The 19,924-nt window shown below is 41.7% G+C and overlaps 1 protein-coding gene across 20 annotated transcripts in view; it reads right to left on the reverse strand.

The window, feature by feature from the left end:
- PIKFYVE (phosphoinositide kinase, FYVE-type zinc finger containing) overlaps positions 1-14,797 on the reverse strand; it is a 102,232-nt gene extending 87,435 nt beyond the window's left edge. For 6 of the 20 annotated variants that reach the window (XM_051849182.3, XM_051849177.3, XM_089329004.1 and 3 more), the window contains exons 1-6: positions 14,589-14,759; positions 10,606-10,786; positions 8,774-8,923; positions 8,482-8,517; positions 3,596-3,714; positions 2,467-2,638 (exon numbers count right to left, since the gene is read on the reverse strand). In XM_051849182.3, coding sequence (XP_051705142.3) covers positions 2,467-2,638; positions 3,596-3,714; positions 8,482-8,517; positions 8,774-8,923; positions 10,606-10,777 — 649 coding nt within the window. In that variant the 5' untranslated portion in view covers positions 10,778-10,786; positions 14,589-14,759. Of the gene's footprint in view, positions 1-2,466; positions 2,639-3,595; positions 3,715-8,481; positions 8,518-8,773; positions 8,924-10,605; positions 10,787-14,588 lie in introns of all 20 variants that reach the window. The other 14 variants (XM_070070287.2, XM_070070283.2, XM_089329003.1 and 11 more) reach the window with 6 other exon arrangements.
- Positions 14,798-19,924: the final 5,127 nt, after the last annotated feature.

Below are 19,924 nucleotides of genomic sequence, written 5' to 3' on the forward strand. Positions count from 1 at the left end.
TATGCATAGACTCCAAAAGTTTTTTGTAAAAAATAAACAAATAAAAAGTGGGGATAATTGGATTCCAGGATGGCAAGGGTCAAGTGATGATACTTAACAGCCAAAGACAGGTGGGCACGCTTTCTGCAATACACAGCAGACAGTAAGTAAACAGAACAGACTGACTTAAAGAAATGTATATCAATGCATAATTGATCATGGTGCCCCTAGAAATCAAGTAGTTGGACAGCCAATTAATTTTTTTAAGAGAGGTCTTCCATCCACTGGTTTACTCTGCAGATGACCGCAATGGCCAGAGCTGAGCTGATCCGAAGCCAGGAGCCAGGAGCTTCTTCCGGGTCTTCCACACGGGTGCAGGGGCCCAAGCACTTGGGCCTTCTTCCACTGCTTTCCCAGGCCACAGCAGAGAGCTGGATCAGTTGGATCAGAAGTAGACCAGGGCTCGAACTGGTGCCCATATGGGATACCAGCACTGCAGGCTGGGGCCTTAACCTGCTGTGTCACAGTACCAGCCCCAGCCAATTAAATTTTTACTTGATTTTTTCAAATATGGGAGGCAGAATTCTAAACAAAGTATACAGACATCTAACATGAATTATAAAAACAAAGTCATGACCCATCAACAGATTCCCAGACTTGAGCCTTATACAAACCCAGAACTCTCTGAACGAACAAACAGGATACCCCTGAAGAACCCCACTATACTGCTAAGAATTTATATTATTAATCTTTCTACCAGCCTTCCCCAAAAGGACTTACAGACTTTTACCAAGGTGATCAGATACACTGAGCAAAAGGAAATAGTCAAAGTTTTCAGGGATTAAAGACTCTGTGAGGGGTGGGGAACCTTTCTTTTGCCAAGGGCAATTGGATATTTATAGCATTATCTGCAGGCCACACAAAATTATCAACTTAAAATTAGCCTGACAAAGATTTATTGAATGAGTCCCACCTGCAATTGCCTTGGCAGGGTCAAAACAAATGATTTCATAGGCCTTACACGGCTCATGGGCCAGACATTCCCCATCCCTGTTTGAATACAGACAACAATTCCACAACACCCAAAACTTTACTGTACCCCAACAGTCAAACCAGGGGTTTATGGAGGATAGATAATGGAGTTTTAGTTCACAGTTCATCTTACAGTGGGTTTAGTGGATCCCCAAGCCCATTTTGTGGTTATTTCCCAAATTCTGGAACATATAATTGGAACAGACAGATTCAGCAACTGGCAGAATCCCTACTTTGGTTCCCTAGAATGTGGAGTGATGTCTATTAGAGTACTTAGGACCTTCAGAATCCTAAGACAATAAATTTCTGTTGTTTTAAACCATCCAATTTGTGGAAGCCCTAGGAAACTAACACACCAACAGTATTAACAAGACATGTTTTATCTTAATGGTAAACATGAGCACTGAGAGAGTATTAGGCAAAGGAATAGTCCGTGGTGATCATATTAGCATTTTACAAAGAATACTGGCTAGAGTATGAAAAGTGAATTAGAGGTAGGAAAAAACTAAAGATAAAGAGCTTTTGAAAGCTGTGGTCATGATCTGAGTGAAAGAAAATGGGATTTTGGACTCCCCAACAAATTAGGTGAAGAAAAAACTGAGTTAAGACCAAAAGAGGGAGAGTAAGTATTCTCTCTTGGGAGAATTCTTCTTTCCATTCCCCAATCACTGTATATATCCACACAATACTCTGTTTCAACAAATTTTTCTGTTTCAATAAAAAAATGTTCTGTATCGCTAAAATTTGATTGTGTTCCTTATGAAAGAGTGTAAGATACAATTTGCCAAAGTACAATGTCACATAAGTCAAGGAATATTTGTACTTTGTAAAATTAAAGTCCTCATGGTAAAACAAATTACAAATCAGGGGACAGGGCAATGGCCTAGAAGGTTAAGCCTCCACCTGCAGTGCCAGCCTCTCATATGGGCAGCAGTTTGAGTTCTTGCTCCACTTCTGATTCAACTCACTGCTAATACTTCTGGGAAAGCAGTGGAAGATGGCCCAAGTGTTTGGGCCGCTGAACCCATGTGGAAAACCCAGAAAAAGCTCCTGGCTCCTGACTTAACCCTGGCTCAGCCCTTGTAGTTGTGGCCATTTGGGGAGTGAACCAGCAAATGGTTCTCTCTCTCTCTCTCTCTCTCTCTCTGTATTCTGCCTTTCAAATAAATTTTAAAAATAAATCCTTAAAGAAAATGAGAAATCTATTCTAACCATCTTTTTACTAACAACTGCGATATACTCCTTTTACTCTTGTAACTTGTGGACATTCATTATCTACTTTGTTATTTAACTGTAAAGCTGTCAAAACCAAAGCTGTGTCTCCCTTACCTTTGTGTCCCCATGTCTTCTACCTACCACCCAAAACAAAAACTGGCGTAATGCTGTCCTGTGTTATAACTATTTTAAAGTTATGACCTCTAAAACTTATAAAAACTGCCAATAAAACGCATTTACCTGTATAGCCCATAAATTTTCCAGGAATTTCTTGATTACAGCAACGACTGCAGAAAATTTGCCCACAGAGTCGACAATGGTGTCTGCGCCTAAAGGTTGTAAACTTCTCACTGCAGTCATAGCACTCTTTACACTGGCTATCTGGCATCCAGTATTGCTTCAGGTCACTATCCTGTAACAGTAAAAATGCATGAAGGCTTCTTGAAAATACTGATAATTAACATACAATGGCAAAATGCATAATCAGAATCCTAGAAAGTTTCTTTTGCAGAAGTCAACAAGCTAATTCTAAAATTCATACGAGGGACCAGCGCTATAGCACAATAGGTTAATCCTCCACCAGCAGCCCAGGCATCCCATATGGGTTCTGGTTCTGGTCCCAGATGTTCTACTTCCAATCTAGCTCTCTGCTTTGGCCTGGGAAAGCAGAAGATGGCCTAAGCACTTGGGCCCCCTGCACCCACATGGAAGACCTGGAAGAAGCTCCTGGTTCCTGGCTTCTGATCAGCCCAGCTCTGGCCATTGCGGCCATTTGAGGAGTAAACCAGCAGATGGAAGACCTTTCTCTCTCTCTCCTTCTCATTGTCTGTAACTCTACCTCTCAAATAACTAAATAAAATCTTTTAAAAAATAAAATAAAATAAAATTCATATGGGAATGCATAAAGCCAAAACGATTAAGACAATCTTGAGGAACAAAGGCTGACATTACCTCCCATCAAGATTTATTCTAAAGCTGGAATAATTAAGATAGGGTATTGGTACAAGCATATAAAAAAAAAAAAAAAAAAAAAAACAAGGTGGTCTTTTTAAAAACAACAGTGCTCAGTTCAACTGGATGGACTTCCATGAGGAAAAAAGGAGGCTTAACTACTATTTATTCACAAGCTTCTAGAACTGATAAACACTGTTAAGAACACAAAAATCACCAATGGTGAAGGGGGGGAAATTGATGAATTAGACTACAATACAGTTAAGAATATACTGTAAAAATACAGTATATCTGGAAAAAATACCTGGAAGAAACATGATTTAAACTTTCTTTCTAATAGAATTACGTCATTTTGAATTGGCATGGCATGATCTCCCTAAGGTTCAATAAGTAATCTTCCAAAGCCTCCAGAGAGTACCTGGCTTTTCCCCTCCATAATTTCCTTGAGGCGTTTTAACACTGTGCTGAGGCTTCGAAGCTGAACAGCTGTACGAGGGTCATGACTTCCAAAGGTAGGTTCTGCTTTCCTCCTTGTGTCTAAGTCAGAGTGAACGAAAAAAAAAAAAAAAAACTTATTAAAAATTCCAAATGTCTATATATAACAAGGTATGTGATACAAAATGCTTCTTACTGTTAGCATATACTTATGTTCTCCCATTCAGTGACACTAAAACCAGTCTTTATAAGAGGATGCTAAAACTATTTGTCACCATGAAGAATACCATTTCACAAGCAAGTAAGGGCTACCTAAGACAAGAACTGTCTGAGATCATTTACAGTTTTGAGGCCTGGAATAGGAGTATCACTTAAATGGCTCAGAATTCATTAATGATTTCTTGCACCCTTGGTCCCAACATATCATACCTGCTAGAAAAGTAGTATAAAGGAGAGCAATCCCAGAGGGTTAATTTAGATTGGTCTCTAAAGTCAAAAAGATAAGCATTAGGATCAAACAATTCAACTCTGTCTGCAGACCCTACATCCAGAGGTCTCACGGAACAGATCATCAAAAAGAACTTAGCCCAGCTCCCAAAGATTCAGAGAGACTTCAGAACATGCAGGATGGTACATTTTGCCATGATAAAACTGAATAATTCTACATAGATTAAAACTGCCAGAGAATTGCAAAAATGCCAATCCTACCCTTCCCTCTCACCGCCTCAACTCTGCAGCCCCAAACTGTAAGGGACTACTTATACTTGAAACAGCAATATTAAAGCCAAATCACTCAATAATAAAGTAAGCTCAAATTCCAGCTTTGAGCCATTATGGGATATATCCACCAAAGCGGCCATCCACTATTTATTTGAGAGCAAAGTTACAAGTGAAGTTTCTATCTATTCCTGGCTCCAGCAACAACAAAACTTACAGGTGAAGGACACATGGTTTGACAACAGGGATGAACACCGGGGTGGGCATATGGCACAGCAGTTAAGATTCTGCCTGGAATGTCTGTATCCCCTATCAAGAGTACCTGCTTTGGTGGAGGATGGCCCAAGTGCTTGGGCCCTGCACCCACATGGGAGACCAGGAGGAAGCACCTAGCTCCTGGCTTGGGATCGGCGCAGCACGCCAGCCGTAGCAGCCATTTGGGGGTAGACCCAACGGAAGGAAGACCTTTCTCTCTGTCTCTCTCTCACTCTCTAACTCTGCCTGTCAAAAAAAAAAAAAAAAAAAAGAGTACCTGCTTTGAGTTCCAGCTATCTGTTTTCTGATGCAGTTTCCTGTTTATGTATACCCTGACAGGCAGCAGATGATGGCTCAAAGGACTTGGGTCCCTGCCAAACACAACAGAGACCCTGACTGAGTTCCAGGCTCCTGGCTTGGGTCTGGCCAGCCCTGGCTATTTTAGGCACTTGGGGAATGAACCAGCAGACAATTCTCTATGTCTCTTTGTCTCTAACTGTATGCCTTTCAAATAAAATGAAAATGAGCATCCTATTAGCTTAAACTCATTAACCTAATAACCTACAAAAAATAGAGTGGTCCCCTGTTATCCATGGTTTCAAACTCAGTCTTAATTACCTGTGTTACCATGGTTCCCTCAGTTTCAGCTACCTGTGGTCAACTGCAGCCCCAAAATACCAATGTTTGTCTTGACTCTTTCAAGAGAGATCACATTCATACAACTTGTATTACGATATACTATTATAATGACTCTATTCTGTTGTTAGTTATTGCTGTTCATCTCTTACTGTGTCTAATTTATAAATTAAACTTTATCATAGTCATGTAGTGAAGAAAAAACAGAATGTATATAGGGTCCAGTACTATCTGTATTTGAGGTATCCAGTGGCATACAATGTATGCCTCACAGATAAGGGGGTACCACTGTAACATAGATAATACCTTACTCTGAATCTTCCTTAAACCCACAATTTGCTAGATTTGCTTTATGTGTTGTTTTGGTTGAGTGAAGAAAAAAGGATTACAAAGAAATGAGATATTGGTATCTAACTCTAAATTCATAAAAATTTTCCCAAGATGATGTAATTACTGAAATAATTATTGTAGTGGCACCTATTTCTGAAAACACTGAAACACTTCTCTTTCTATAAATAGTTACATCTTAATTTCAGCACATATATCAAAGTGATGTTACAAACAGGGAAGTAGCACAATGACAAAATTTTTCTTGAGTCTCAAAACAAAGCAACTCTGGCCAGCGCCACGGCTCACTAGGCTAATCCTCCACTTTGCGGCGCCGGCACACCCGGTTCTAGTCCTGGTCGGGGCACCGGATTCTGTCCCGGTTGCCCCTCTTCCAGGCCAGCTCTCTGCTGTGGCCAGGGAGTGCAGTGGAGGATGGCCCAAGTGCGTGGGCCCTGCACCCTACGGGAGACCAGGAGAAGCACCTGGCTTCTGCCTTCGGATCAGCGTGGTGCGCTGGCCGCGGCGGCCACTGGAGGGTGAACCAACGGCAAAGGAAGACCTTCCTCTCTGTCTCTCTCTCTCTCACTGTCCACTCTGCCTGTCCAAAAAAAAAACAAACAAACAAAAAAAAGCAACTCTTTATGAGCTGAAAAAGGAGACAGATAAAACTGTTAAAATCATATTGGCAAAGGGAACTCTTGCATTAGCCACTGGGAAATATAAGAGAATATTAATAATAGCATCATCCACTGGAAAAGGATGAACATGACCCTCTGGGAACCAAAAGAATTGCAGATCTTGGATGAAGGTAAAAGAGATCTTAAAAGAAAATCTGGTCTAGCTCTTTGCCCTCAGACAAAGAACTTACTGTGTGTGTGGGGTTTTTTTGTTTTTTTTTTTTTGTTTTTTTTGTTTTTTTTTTGCAAAATTGAAATTTAAAAATCAAATAACCTTTCTAAGGTTAGAGAACTAGTAAACTATATAATTACAATCTCTTAGTAGGGATAGGAACTTGATTGACTAAACAGTCCCAGACTTCTGAAGCTCAAATTCCTCCCCAAAGACTTAATGAACCAAGCAGACTTGATTAGAGACACTCCTGGTGGAAACTGCAGCAAACTAGACATTACAGAATCCACCTAAACATATTTAAATTCAAGTTTATTATAACACCAAAGACAAAGTGTGGAAAGCTGTCATTTTGTAATCCCTAAAAATTTATATTCCAGACCAATTCCTTAATTTTTTTTTCTTTTTTAAGGCATAGCAGGTAAAGCAAACACCTGCAATGCCAGCATACCATATGGGCGCCAGTTCAAGTCCCAGCTGCTCCATAGCTGGTCCAGCTCCCTGCTAATGCACCTGGGAAAGCAGTAGAGGATGGCCCAAATCCTTGGGCCCCTGCACCCAAGTGTGACACCCAAAAGAAGCTCCTGGCTCCTGGCTTCAGCCTGGCCCAGCACTGACCACTGTGACCATTTGAGGAGTGAACCAGCAGACAGCAGGTCGATCTCTCTCTGCCTCTCCTTCTCTGTAGCTCTTTCAAATAAATAAATAAATCTTAAAACAAAAGATTTTACTTATTTTAAAGGCAGAGTTACAGGGCCTGGAGCCATGGCTCACTTGGCTAATCCTCTACCTGCGGCGCCAGCATCCCATATGGGTGCCGGGTTCTAGTCCCGGTTGCTCCTCTTCCAATCCAGCTCTCTGCTGTGGCCTGCGAGGGCAGTGGAGGATGGCCCAAGTGCTTGGGCCCTGCACCTGCATGGGAGACCAGGAGGAGGCACCTGGCTTCTGGCTTCGGATCGGCACAGCGCCAGCTGCAGCAGCCATTTGGGGGGGTGAACCAACGGAAGGAAGACCTTTCTCTCTTTCTCTCTCTCACTGTCTAACTCTGCCTGTCAAATAAATTTTTAAAAAAATCTTAAAAAAAAAAAAAAAAAGGCAGAGTTACAGAAAGAGAGAGAGATCTTCCAACTGCTGGTTCACTCCCCAAATGGCCACAATGCCAAGGGCTGAGCCAGACCAAAGCCAGGAACCTAGAACTCCAATCCAGGTTTGGTGGGACTTGAAATGGCACTCATATGGGACACCAGCTTTAACACAATGTGCCACAAGGCCAGCCTCTCAATTCCTCAATCTTACAAATGAAGAAATAAAACATGCTCAACAAAATTAGCCTATCAGCATGGAGCAGTTTTAAGAGCTAAGAAAAGGCTACTGAAAAAGTGCAGATGATCTGGACTCTAAGGAGAGCTTTCTCTCTGTGCCCCTCCTCACCTTTTGAGTCTGCCTTCCAAATGCTGATGTAAGCAAGCTGAGACTCACTAGAGAACCTGTGCAGGTGATGCAGCCAGCTCTGCTCCAGCCCTCCAGTAGAAAAGCTTCTGCTTGGTTTTGCCTCATTCTTATGTTAGAACAAGTCTCAGCTAGCAATAAAAGTCTTTTGTCAACTGCCATTACCTCCACCCATTTTTCACCCAAGGAACTCACAGGGTAGACTGACCAGACAGAATCTGTATACACCCAATGCTTCCCCCATACCCTTTATCACGCCACCTCCCACTGCCTTTCTTCTATCACTTGAGTTGGGTGAACCACTCACCTGAGTTTAACAATCTAACAGAAATAAAACATCAACCACCTCACTTTCTCTAGTTTCTCAACTCAGACACTGATCCCTGGGATGTACTCATCAGACAGGCATGAAAATGAAGATGACTGTAGAGCAGGACAGAGAATGAACAAGCAAGAGGAGCTCAGCTTACCCAGCCACAATGACAGTTTGCATCCCAACAAGGACAGAACACCAAGAGCAAGTGGCAGCCCACTAATGGAGTTGACAGAGTGCTGCAGCCAAAGGCATGCACATCACAATTTACTGGCATCCCAGAATAGAGGCAAAATTCATTCACAAAAGTTGAAACTAACCTGTGTTCTCCTGGGGATGTTGAAAACTGTTCTCTGCTGAAACCCAAGCAGGTAATTAATCAAAAAACAATCAAGAGATCTGTGCCTTGCCTAAATTAAAGTGTAATAACATATTTAAGGATATTTATAGGCGTCAACTTCTTTCACTATCTAGGTTACAATTCATTCTAAAGAGTACCTGACTATTGCAAACAGCAGAAAAACTAAGTCAGTAAGCAACCTGGCAAACACAACTTCTATGGGGAAAAAAACCTCACACACATAGAAGAATGAAATAAGAACACTGTTTTACCTAACACTGAAGAACGCCGCTGGAGTTCCTCATTCAACTGTTTTTTATAAGGTGCAGGTGACCGCACAGACTGTGTTCTTGAAGGGAGCTGAGGGCTAGCCCAACTGCCACTTGGCAACTGCTGCTCTCCCTGGCCCCCTTCTGTTCTCTCTGCAGCAAAGGAAAGCTCAGCATTACTTGATAAACCACGACTCGGCGGTCAGTAAAGAGAAAGGAGTAGATGAAATTCTTGAGGTAAAAATGTACATGTATATGTATTACATGCATCATTGAAAATTAGGGTCTTTTTTAAGAAAGAAATTCAAAGGGAGCAAAATTAGAAACCAATAATCAATCACATTCTTATTTGTGTTCTTCTATTTCATTTTTAATCAGAAATTTCTAATTTCATTAAATATTAAATATATACTATAGCATATTAAATACAGAAAACATGCTACACAGAAAGGTGCAGATTTTCTTCTGTTTTGGTCTGTTTATGAGATAGATCCATTGTGCTATTAAAACAGTGCCCATGGCATAAAAGGTACTCAATATATATTTGTTGAATGAAAATATTATTGTCTTATAACAACTAAATGTAATGTGGTATCTGAATGGGATCCTGGAATTAAAAAACAGCATTAGGTGACAACTTAAGAAGTCTGGATAAAACATACATGTTAAGGCCTGCACCGTGGCTCACTTGGCTAATCCTCTGCCTGTGGCACCGGCACCCCGGGTTCTAATCCCAGTTGGGGTGCCAGGTACTAGTCCTGGTTGCTCCTCTTCTAGTCCAGCTCTCTGTTGTGACCCAGGAGTGCAGTGGAGGATAGCCCAAGTGCTTGGGCCCTGCACCTGCATGGGAGACCAGGAGGAAGCACCCGGCTCCTAGCTTCAGATCGGCCATTAGGGGAGTGAACTAACGGAAGGAAGACCTTTCTTTCTGTCTCTCTCTCACTGCCTATAACTCTCTCTCTCTCTGTGTCTCTCTCTCTCACTGTCTAACTCTGCCTGGCAAAAAAAAAAAAAAAAATGTTAGTTAAGAATAGTGAATCAATAATGGTTCACTAACTGTAAAACAAGGAGACATACTAACGTAAGATGTTAACAATAAGGGAAACTGGTTATGGGTATACATGGGAACTCTCTCTGTACTATCTTCCCAACTTCTCTATAAATATAAAACTGTTCTAACAAATAAAGGTTTTCAAAAGGAAAAAAGATAATTTTATTTAAAATATACTCAGCAGAGTTTTTGCTGTAATTCAAACATGGTCACTATTAAAATTCAGTTAATATTAGTAAAATTTCTGAGTTAAACTATTTACATCCTCAAATTCCTTACATCAGGGATTACTTTCAAATAATACAGACAAATAAAAGGCAAAAATACAGTCCTTTATATAGTCCTTTTTAAAGAAGATTCTCTTCCATGTAAAAAACACACTACCTAAAAAGAATTTATTAAAAAAAATATCTTTTCAGGACTATTACCTAAAAAGAATTCATTAAAAAGTATCTTTTCAGGACCAGTGTTGTGGTGCAGTGGGTTAAGTCAGCCACAGCTGGCATCCCACATGAGTCCTAGCTATTCCAATTCCGATGCAGTTCCCTGCTAATGTACCTAGGATAGCAGAAGATAGTCCAAGTCCTTGGGACCCTGCCACTTATGTGGAAGACCTGGATGGAGTCCCAGGCTCCCAGCCTCGGCCTCACCCAGCTCTGGCTGTCGCAGCCATTTGGGAGAGTGAACCACTAAATAGAAGACCTCTCTCCTTCTCTTCCTCTCTCGCTGTAACGCTGCCTTTCGAGTACATAAATAAATCTTTAAAAAAAAAAGTAAGTTTTACCTTTGTTAAATCGAAAGAGATTTACAAAAGAACTATATGCTGATTTAAAAGGAGGTTCATCCTGATCAGGGGTCAAAGGTTTAAAGTGTGTGAGATGAGAAGGACTAGTAGGAGATCGAGGCAAATCATTAGCAGAGTCCAGTGTTGGGGAAGTTTTATCATCTGTGGCCATTTCATGAGTCTGAAAAACATGGGAAACAATAAAAGATGTAAGTTCCTCAGCAACTGCAGTTAATTCCAAAGAACATACAAATATCTGGAAAATCTTATTCTGTGAAAATGCAGAATTATGAAAACTAAATAGTAAACATAGTTTAGCATACTCCAAATCAAGCCTTAAAAATACAGCTGTCTAGATCATAAAGATGCCTCAATCATCTAAAAATATGATTATACAGCCAACCTCATTTTAAACTTTATATTGAAATGATAGAAAACATTAAAACTAAAAAATTGGGGATAAGGCATTAAATGTGAGAAGGGAGAAAAAGAGTATTTTCACCTCATTTATATCTAAGATTTTCGGGGGAAAAAAAAAGTATTCATGGGACTGGCATAGCGGCACGGCAGGTTAAGCTGCCACTTAAACACTGTCATCCTATATCAGAGGGCTGGTTTGAGTCCCAGCTGTTCCAGTTCTGATTGAGCTCCCTGCTAAGGCACTGGGAAAGTAGCAAAAAGATGGCTCCAATACTGTCACCCATGTGAGAGAACCCGATGCAGTTTCAGGCTCCTGGCTTCAGCTTGGCTCAGCCTTGACTGTCACAGCCATTTAGGGAGTGAACCAGTGCATGGAAGATCTCTCTCTCTCTTCTTCTCTCTGTAACTCTGCCTTTCAAATAAATAAATAATTGTTTAGAAAAAAGAATGTGCACTATCTTTTTAAAGTTACAGTGGAAAACTGTTAAATGCAAGCATATAAATTCCAGTCTTATTTTACTCATTTCAAATTTTCCCTTTTATAAAAACAAATATAAGCCGGCGCTGCAGCTCACTAGGCTAATCCTCCTCCTTGCGGCGCCGGCACACCGGGTTCTAGTCCCGGTCAGGGCGCTGGATTCTGTCCCAGTTGCCCCTCTTCCAGGCCAGCTCTCTGCTGTGGCCTGGGAAGGCAGTGGAGGATGGCCCAAGTGCTTGGGCCCTGCACCCCATGGGAGACCAGGAGAAGTACCTGGCTCCTGCCATCGGATCAGCGCGGTGCGCCGGCCGCAGCGCACCCTCCGCGGCAGCCATTGGAGGGTGAACCAACGGCAAAGGAAGACCTTTCTGTCTCTCTGTCTCTCTCTCTCACTGTCCACTCTGCCTGTCAAAAAAAAAATATATATATATATATGCCCAAAAAGCAATAGTCTTTTTAAAATTATATTTCTCTATATCCTCAACAGTTACTTCAAGCTACACCTAATCACTCATTACAACTATACAAACAAGCTACTCTCCTATCATCTGTTTTTTCTCTCTTTAAGCCAAATCCCATTTAGCCATTATAAGGAAGATCTTAAAAGACTTTTGTCCTAAATAACCAGAATTCACAGTGCAATCAAAGAAGGAAAGCTAACCACATCACCAGATGGGGGTTACAATTTCTGCCATTTTGATTTATACCTCAAAGAAAACTATTAAGAACTAGTTAAAAATGCTATAGCTTCTAATCTAATCTGCACTTTACAAAGAGGATATTGTCATCCTATAAAATCCTTATCACCTTCAAAATCATATCTCCCAACTCATTTTATTTTTACAATAATCCTGGAAGGCACACAGACCTGGTCTCATTACTACATTTTCCCTTTGAGGTAACCAAGATACACTGAACCTAAAATACCTTCCTTGGGAAGTCACAGAGATAGTCACCAGAAAAGTTAAAACTAGACCTCCAAGTCTCATCCCAAAATTCTTTTTTATAGCAAAATTGCTTTTGTAGCTCTGTACAGATTTCTAGGTCCAGCCCATCAGAATTCTTTGACTACTCATGACTTCACCTAATTGATACTCTAATTAATCAATTAAAGCAAAAATAAAATCACTGACTTAAAATTTTGGCAATAAATGTCTACTGGAAGGGAGGGAGGCGGAAGGGAAAAGGAAAAGAGGAAGGGGGAAGAAATGGAGTGGGGGAAGCAGCAGGGGAAGAGAGGTCTCTAATATCATCTTCTGTTTCAGAGAGTAGTCAACAATCCTTCTAAAGTCACGACTGGATACATTCCAATACATAGGGCTGGGAAGTAAACTGGTGACTGACCAAGAAAAAGCTCGAAAGAGAAAGAGTGAGAAAGCCCTGAAAAAAAAGAAAAGATAATGTGACAGCAGTAACAACCCTCAGGCCTCAGAAAACAACCTACCTTCTACTTTGACACAAGCAACATCAAAAGCTGAGTTAGCAATCTGCCTAGAGCCTTAGAATTACTTCTAAAGGGCAGCTATACACAAAACTTTTACCTGGCTTTGAATATACAAAGATAAAAATCACCAAGCAAATAATCTCTAAGTGTAATCTCTGAAATAGAAATACAATCACATAGAAGAGTTAATCTTAATAATTATCACCAGAGTCCTGGAAAAACTATCTTCCAACTCCTTGTTCTTTGGCAGCTTAATGGCTGTTTGGTATAAACCTAACCTAACCTAACCTAACCTAGGATTCTTTCCTAACTCACGGGATATTAGAAGTAATAACTCACTTTTCCAAAGACCTCGGACATATCACCCATACTTCACCTCTCTTCATTTCAAGGCTACCAATATACACAGACCTACAACACACCACCTTGCTGATAAAGCCACACAGAAGGCTAATCTGGTATAAAAAAGTAAAAAAAAAAAAAAAAAAAGCCAACCTGTCAGCCAATATCAAAATTTTAAATGGTAAATCCAAGCATCATTCAGTCATTTCTAGGTATAATGCAGGATGGCTGAACACCAGAAATGTCAGTTACCATCGACAAAGATATATTTGTTCCATTTTGACCAATGCGCCAAAAGAAACACTGAAGTAAAAGCACGAGATCCATATATTCTTTCCCAGAAAGAAAAGGGGAAGACACAGGAAATTAGTCCTACTTCTCAGAGGACACTTACCCTGTGCAATCTTTGTCATCAACTCCAGGGAAAGAAACTAAGATTTATTTTTTGTTAGAACACCTACAGTGGGAGCCTCCGAGTGCCAGAAAATGAGATTCCATTAAGTAATCAGAACCGAGACAGTGCGATACACCATGCAGCTATCTCTCCGCTCAAAAATCGAAGTAATTTTACAGCATGGAATGCACTCAATCAACACTTGCTAATTCAGCACAGACGCGTATCAGCTACCCAGGAACAATTTCTCTTCACGGAATGCTAGCATCTCTCCTATTTCTTAATGACAACCTCTCGACTGGACAGAAGACCCCAAATTCCCAAAAGCACCCACTGCAGTTCTCTCGGGAACATCCGAGGTAAAGGCACAACACTAACTGGGAAAACGAGGCTCTTCCTCAAAAGAGACCGAAATACAAAGTGAAACGGAATCTCCTGAAGTGCCAGAGACAGGCTTTTAAGGAAACAGATGCATATTTGAAACCCCAGGGTTGGTCACGAACTTTCTTCTCCACTGACACACACCAGAGTCAATCCGCCCAGAGAGAAGAGGAATTGGACGATCCAGCTCCCAAGTAAGTTCAGGCAGGAGGGACAACGGAGAAGCAAGGGAACTTTACATGTTTCCGAGGGAATCTCCTCACGAGAGCCCCGCCCGCTCCCTTGCCCACTCCCTAGACAAGGGACAGCCAGTCAGGAGAACCAGCTAGTTCTAGAAACGGGTTCTCGGCCCTTCCGAGTCCAGCCTCGGTCGCCACCCGGCCTCCAGCGCCAGGTTGTGGAGCGCCAGCTCTCGCCTTCGCTTCAGCTTTACCCCCCGCCTGCTCTGGCCCCAAAGAACCCCAAACCGGCCTTTATCCCACTATCGGCCCTAGCCTGTCGTAATCCAGGGCCCCCTCCATTACCTGCGCTTCCCGCCCCGGACCCGCCGGCCTCCCTCCACCCCAGCCACCGCTTCACCGGGCTCAGGTGCAGGAAGCCCGCCCCACAGCGCACGGCTGGGTTACTCCGGCCGCCGGCGGTTGCGGCAGGAAGCGAAGCTGCTTACAGGGTTGCTGCGGTGTCTCGCTTCCCCCCAAGGTTCCGCCCTCCGACCCTCCTCCCCTCCAATCCGCAATCTTTCCCCGGGAGCCGGCTCCGCCCTCTCCTCCCCGCCTGCACAACGTTCGGATCAGATGCTCAGGCCGAAGGAGTCGAGCCCAGATAGAGTCGTCCTTGCCCGCTTGGTGGAGCTCCGGGCCGCCTCAGCCTTCCCGGAGGGAAAAAAAAAATCAGGACGATAGTGCGCGTGAGCATCACGCGTGCGGGGTCAGCGGATGGGCGTCTGGGGCCTTGGGCACCGGATGGGTGCTGGCTGGACCGCGGTTACCGTATTGTTTGATACTGTGGGCACTCAATTGTTACTGCGCTCCTTGTTCGTGTGGACTGACATTGACTTCAGTGGTCCAGAGCGAGGGCTGTTAGCCGACTTGCTTGATTGCGCCAAAACCTAGCCGTATGGCCCCAAACAAACCGCTAGTTTCTTTAGGCCTCTGACGTGTGGTGTGTAAAGTGGGGTTAGCAATAGTACCCATTTCTAGATGAAGTGGAACAGTGCATGTAAAGAAATGAGCACAGTGCCTGACCCAGAGTAAGTGATATGAGCGCCATAATTCATCGTCCTTTTCAGGTTTTGCTATGTAAATAATAAAGCAGACAGGGTTACCAAGCCCCGTCTTGCTCAGCCTAGCCAGCAGGATCTGTCGTTTTTGTCTTCCTAACAGCGCTGCTCACTTAACTGCACAAAACGTGCCACAACCTGCTGACAGCAACCGTGGGGCTTGGCAGGAGAGGGTGCAAAGCAGAGAAATCTAGAAGGAGGTGCTATTTCAGTTCAGTTCTGCAGATCCTCTTCATCAGTAGTGTAAGCAAAGCCCTACACAGTTTTCCTTGAGTTTTCTCTTTTCAGCTGCCAGCACCACCAAAGCCAGCCTGTTGATAGTGGTACAAATCCAGGGCACCACCTCCAAGTGGGCAGTGGAGCAAGCACTGTAGGAGTCTGCAGTCAGCTTTCTCACCCATTCCTTATTATTGCTGTTCCAACACGCTCCACCCCCATTACCCTGACTATGGTTCTCAGCGGAGTCTCATCTCCTACCCAAGTGAGGAAGCCTTGGTTGTTTGGGTGACCTCATACGACCCAACCACACACACAATGTTCACCTGCATCTACCTCTGCCCTGGCTGGCCTCCCTTCCTCATCTCTTGCAGAAAGGGGCTGCTTCTTCCCTGGTTCAATCCTCCTGACCCCCAGTCCTCCTCCCACCTGCCTGGTAGCTTGCACTATAGCTTCAACCTCTGCTTTTCCAGTGACACTCCTCCACACTCCATGCCCATGTTCAAGCCTCTGTTTTCAAAGGAGAAGGAGAGGGAGAAGGAAAAGAAAAAGCAGCAGCTCTTATAAATAGCCCACCAGATGTTAACATTTCATAAACCTACCATAAAGTATAAAATAGACCCAGCGATCATGTGAACAGAATAGAATACTCCGCTGAGAAGACTCCAGTGTATAGAGAACTCAATATGGTAAAAGGAAACACATATTCAACAAACAGTTATTGAGTCACTAATTTGACCAGCAAAGTATGCCTTAGGTGGGTATGATGTTAGGGATAAAATTGTGAGCATGACATGGTTCATGTCCTTAAGAAACCATCCACTCTGTTAGCCTACAGCTTAGTTTCTACAGAAAACTAAAGGAGGTGAAAAACTGGCTACCCTCTTTACAAAAAAAAAAAAAAAAAAAGCTAAGGGTCTCACCTCATGCTAGACTCCAAATTTAATTCTAAATTGATTTTATCTGTAGAAAGATTCTTTGTGAAATATCTTCTAAGAAGCTTTCATTCTAACACCTATTTATGATTCTTATGTTAAAGACTATACTTATAATATGTATTAGTTGTATCATAGTAAAAATAAATTTTCCTGCTCTTTGTTTTTTAAATATTTATTTGAATGACAGACTGCAAGAAAGAGAGGAAAAAAGAGAACTTCCATTGCAGGTTCACTCCCCAAATGGTTGCAACAACCAGGGCTGGGCCAGGCAGAAGCCAAGAGCCAGGAACTCCACCTGGGTTTCCCACATATGTGGCAGGAACTCAAGTACTCAAGCCATTATCTGCAGCTTCCCAGGCTCATTAGCAGGGAACTGGATTGGAAGTGGAGTAGTTGGAACTGGAACTGGCACTGGCACACCAATTTAGAGTGCTCAAGCCACTTAACCCACAAGCTTAACCCACTTAACCCACAAGCTTAACCCACTGCACCACAATGCCCATTCCCTACTTCCTTCTTTATATTGATGAGTATCAATATAGACTCATGTCTTTCTTTCAGTACATTATTACTCATTACTATTAATTTTGATGCTCAAGTTCCTAATTTTTCTAACATGGAGCTCTTTTGTGCAAGCTTCAAATTCTACGTGTGAGAGCCTACTTTGTCTTTCTGTGCCTAACAATATCTTCCTAAGTTCACTCATGTTGTCACAAATGACAGAATTACTTTCTTTTTTAAGACTTATAGTATGACAGTTTATATATGTACAGTCATATGTTGCTTAACCATGAGGATAGATTCTGAGAAATGTTTTCTGAGGCAATTTCATGATTATGTGAACATCAGAGAGAGTACTTACACAAACCTAGATGGTATAGCCTACTACACACCTAGAGTATATGACACAGACACACACACACACACGCACTTACACAGATATGGTATAGCTTACTGCTCTTAGGGCTGTGGAACAATAAATCAAATCAAGCGCAAGAGAAATGATGAAATCAAAAGGTGGAGTAAGCACAAGATGTATGAAGTTGCTACAAAGGTAACATGACATACTGTTTTACAGTAAACCTCTTTTTTATAAGTAGATGTTCACTCAAAATAATAAAAAGTTTAGTATAATAAATATATATAAACCAATAACATAGGCATGTATTACCACTACCGACTATTACACACTATATGTAATTGTATGTACTTTTGAATCACTGGCAGCACAGATTTGTTTACAACAGCATGACCACAAACATGAGTCATATGCTGTGCTGTTCTTCAACAATGGCTGTGGTGTCACTGCAAGATGGAAATTTTTCAGCTGTATTGTAGTCTTATCAGACCACCATTACGTTAGCCATCTGCTGCTGGTATTCTCATTTGGCTCATGATGGTGCCATGTTTTCTTTATCCAATCATCCCCTGATGGGCATATACGTTGATTATGTATCTTGGCTATTGTGAAGAGTGTCACAGTGTACGTGAACATGCATATCACTTCAACATGCTAATTTCATGCCTTTGGGATATATACCCAGATGTGGGATTGCTGGATCATACTGTAGTTCTATTTTTAACTTTTTCAGGAGTCTCCATACTATTTTCTTATAATGGTTCTATTAATTTGCATTCCCACCAACTGTACAAAGGTTACTTTTTCCATGCAGCCTCTTTAGCCCATTATATCTTTTTGATAATATCCATTCTAACAGGTGGTAGTGATATTTCTAATTGTGATTTTAATTTAAATTTCCCTGATGATTAGTGATGTTGAACATTTTTTCATATAACTGTGGACCATTTTTAGGTCTTCTTTTGGAAACAGCTGTCTATTTTATAATCATTTGTTTTCTTATGATTGAGTTCCTTACATATTTTTGAATATTAGCCCCTTATCGGATGTATAGTTTCCAAACATCCAAACATTTTCCCAGTCTGTTGTTTCTCTATGCAGAAGCTTCTGATTTGATGTAATTCCACTTCTCTATTTCTCTCTCTTTTAAAAAGTTATTTATTTATTTTGAAGGTAGAGTTACAGAAAGCAGGAGAAAGAGAGAGAGGAGAGGGAGAGAGAGAAAGATCTTCCACCACTGGTTCACTCCCTAAATGACCACAACAGCCAGGGCTTGCCAGGCTGAAGCCAGGAGCATGGAACTCCATCCATATCTCCCAGGTGGGTACAGGTGCCCAAGGACTTGCATCATCTTCCCCTGCTTTCCCAAGCACATTAGCAGAGAACTGGATCAGAAGAGGAGAAGTTAGGACTTGAACTGGTGCCCGTATGGGATGCCAGAGTTGCAGGTGGCTTAACCCCCTGAGCCCCAATGCCAGCCCCCTCTATTTTTCTTTTGTTGCCTGTGCTTTAAGCATCAAATCCAAGAAGTCATCACTCAGACCAATGTCAGGAAGCTTTCTCTCTACATTGTGTTCTAGTAGTTTTACCGTTTAAGGTCTTACATTTATTTTTAATCCATTAAGTTTTTAATACTGTTTTTGTATGGTGTGAGATAAAGGTGTAATTTCATTCTTTTGCATGTGGTCATCCAGTTTTCCCAACACCATATATTGTCCCTTCCTCATTGTGTGTTCTTGACCTCTTTGTCAAAAATTAACTGACCATAAATGTGTGGATTTATTTTTAAGCCGTCTATTCTATTTCATTGGCCTGAATCCTTTTATGCCAGTGTCGTACTGTTTTGGTTACAATAGCTTTGATATATGTATTGAAATCATTTAGCATGATACCTTCAATTTTGTTCTTACTCAAGATTTCTTTGGCTGTTCAGTCTTTTGTGATTCCATAAAATGTTATTATTGCTTTTTCTAGTTCTGTGAAAAATATCATTGGAACTTTGTTAGGGATTGCACTGAATCTAGTTATCACTTGGAGCATAGGGACATTTTAACAATATTAATACTTCCAATCCATGGACATGGAGTGCTTTCCTATTTATTCATCATCTTCTTCATGTTTCTTTCATCACTATTTTACAGTTTTCAGTAACATGACTTTTATTTCCTTTGTTAAATTTATCCCTATGTATTTTTAAATTTTGTAGCTGTTTTTGTAAATATGATTGTTATTTGAATTTTTTCAGGATTCATTGTTAATTTATAAAAATGCTACTAATTTTTGTATGTTGATTTTTTTTTATTTGACAGATAGAGTTAGACAGTGAGAGAGAGAGACAAAGAGAAAGGTCTTCCTTCCATTGGTTCACCCCCAAAATGGCCGCCACAGCCAGAGCTACACCGATCCAAAGCCAGAAGCCAGGTGCTTTCTCCTGGTCTCCCATGCGGGTGCAGGGGCCCAAGCACTTGGGCCATCCTCCACTGCCTTCCCAGGCCACAGCAGAGAGCTGGACTGGAAAAGGAGCAACCGGGACTAGAACCCGGTGCCCATATGGGATGCCGGCGCCAC

Source organism: Oryctolagus cuniculus, chromosome 3 (assembly GCF_051225735.1).
Source record: "Oryctolagus cuniculus isolate XC-2025 breed Fujian yellow rabbit chromosome 3, ASM5122573v1, whole genome shotgun sequence".
NCBI lineage: Eukaryota > Metazoa > Chordata > Mammalia > Lagomorpha > Leporidae > Oryctolagus > Oryctolagus cuniculus.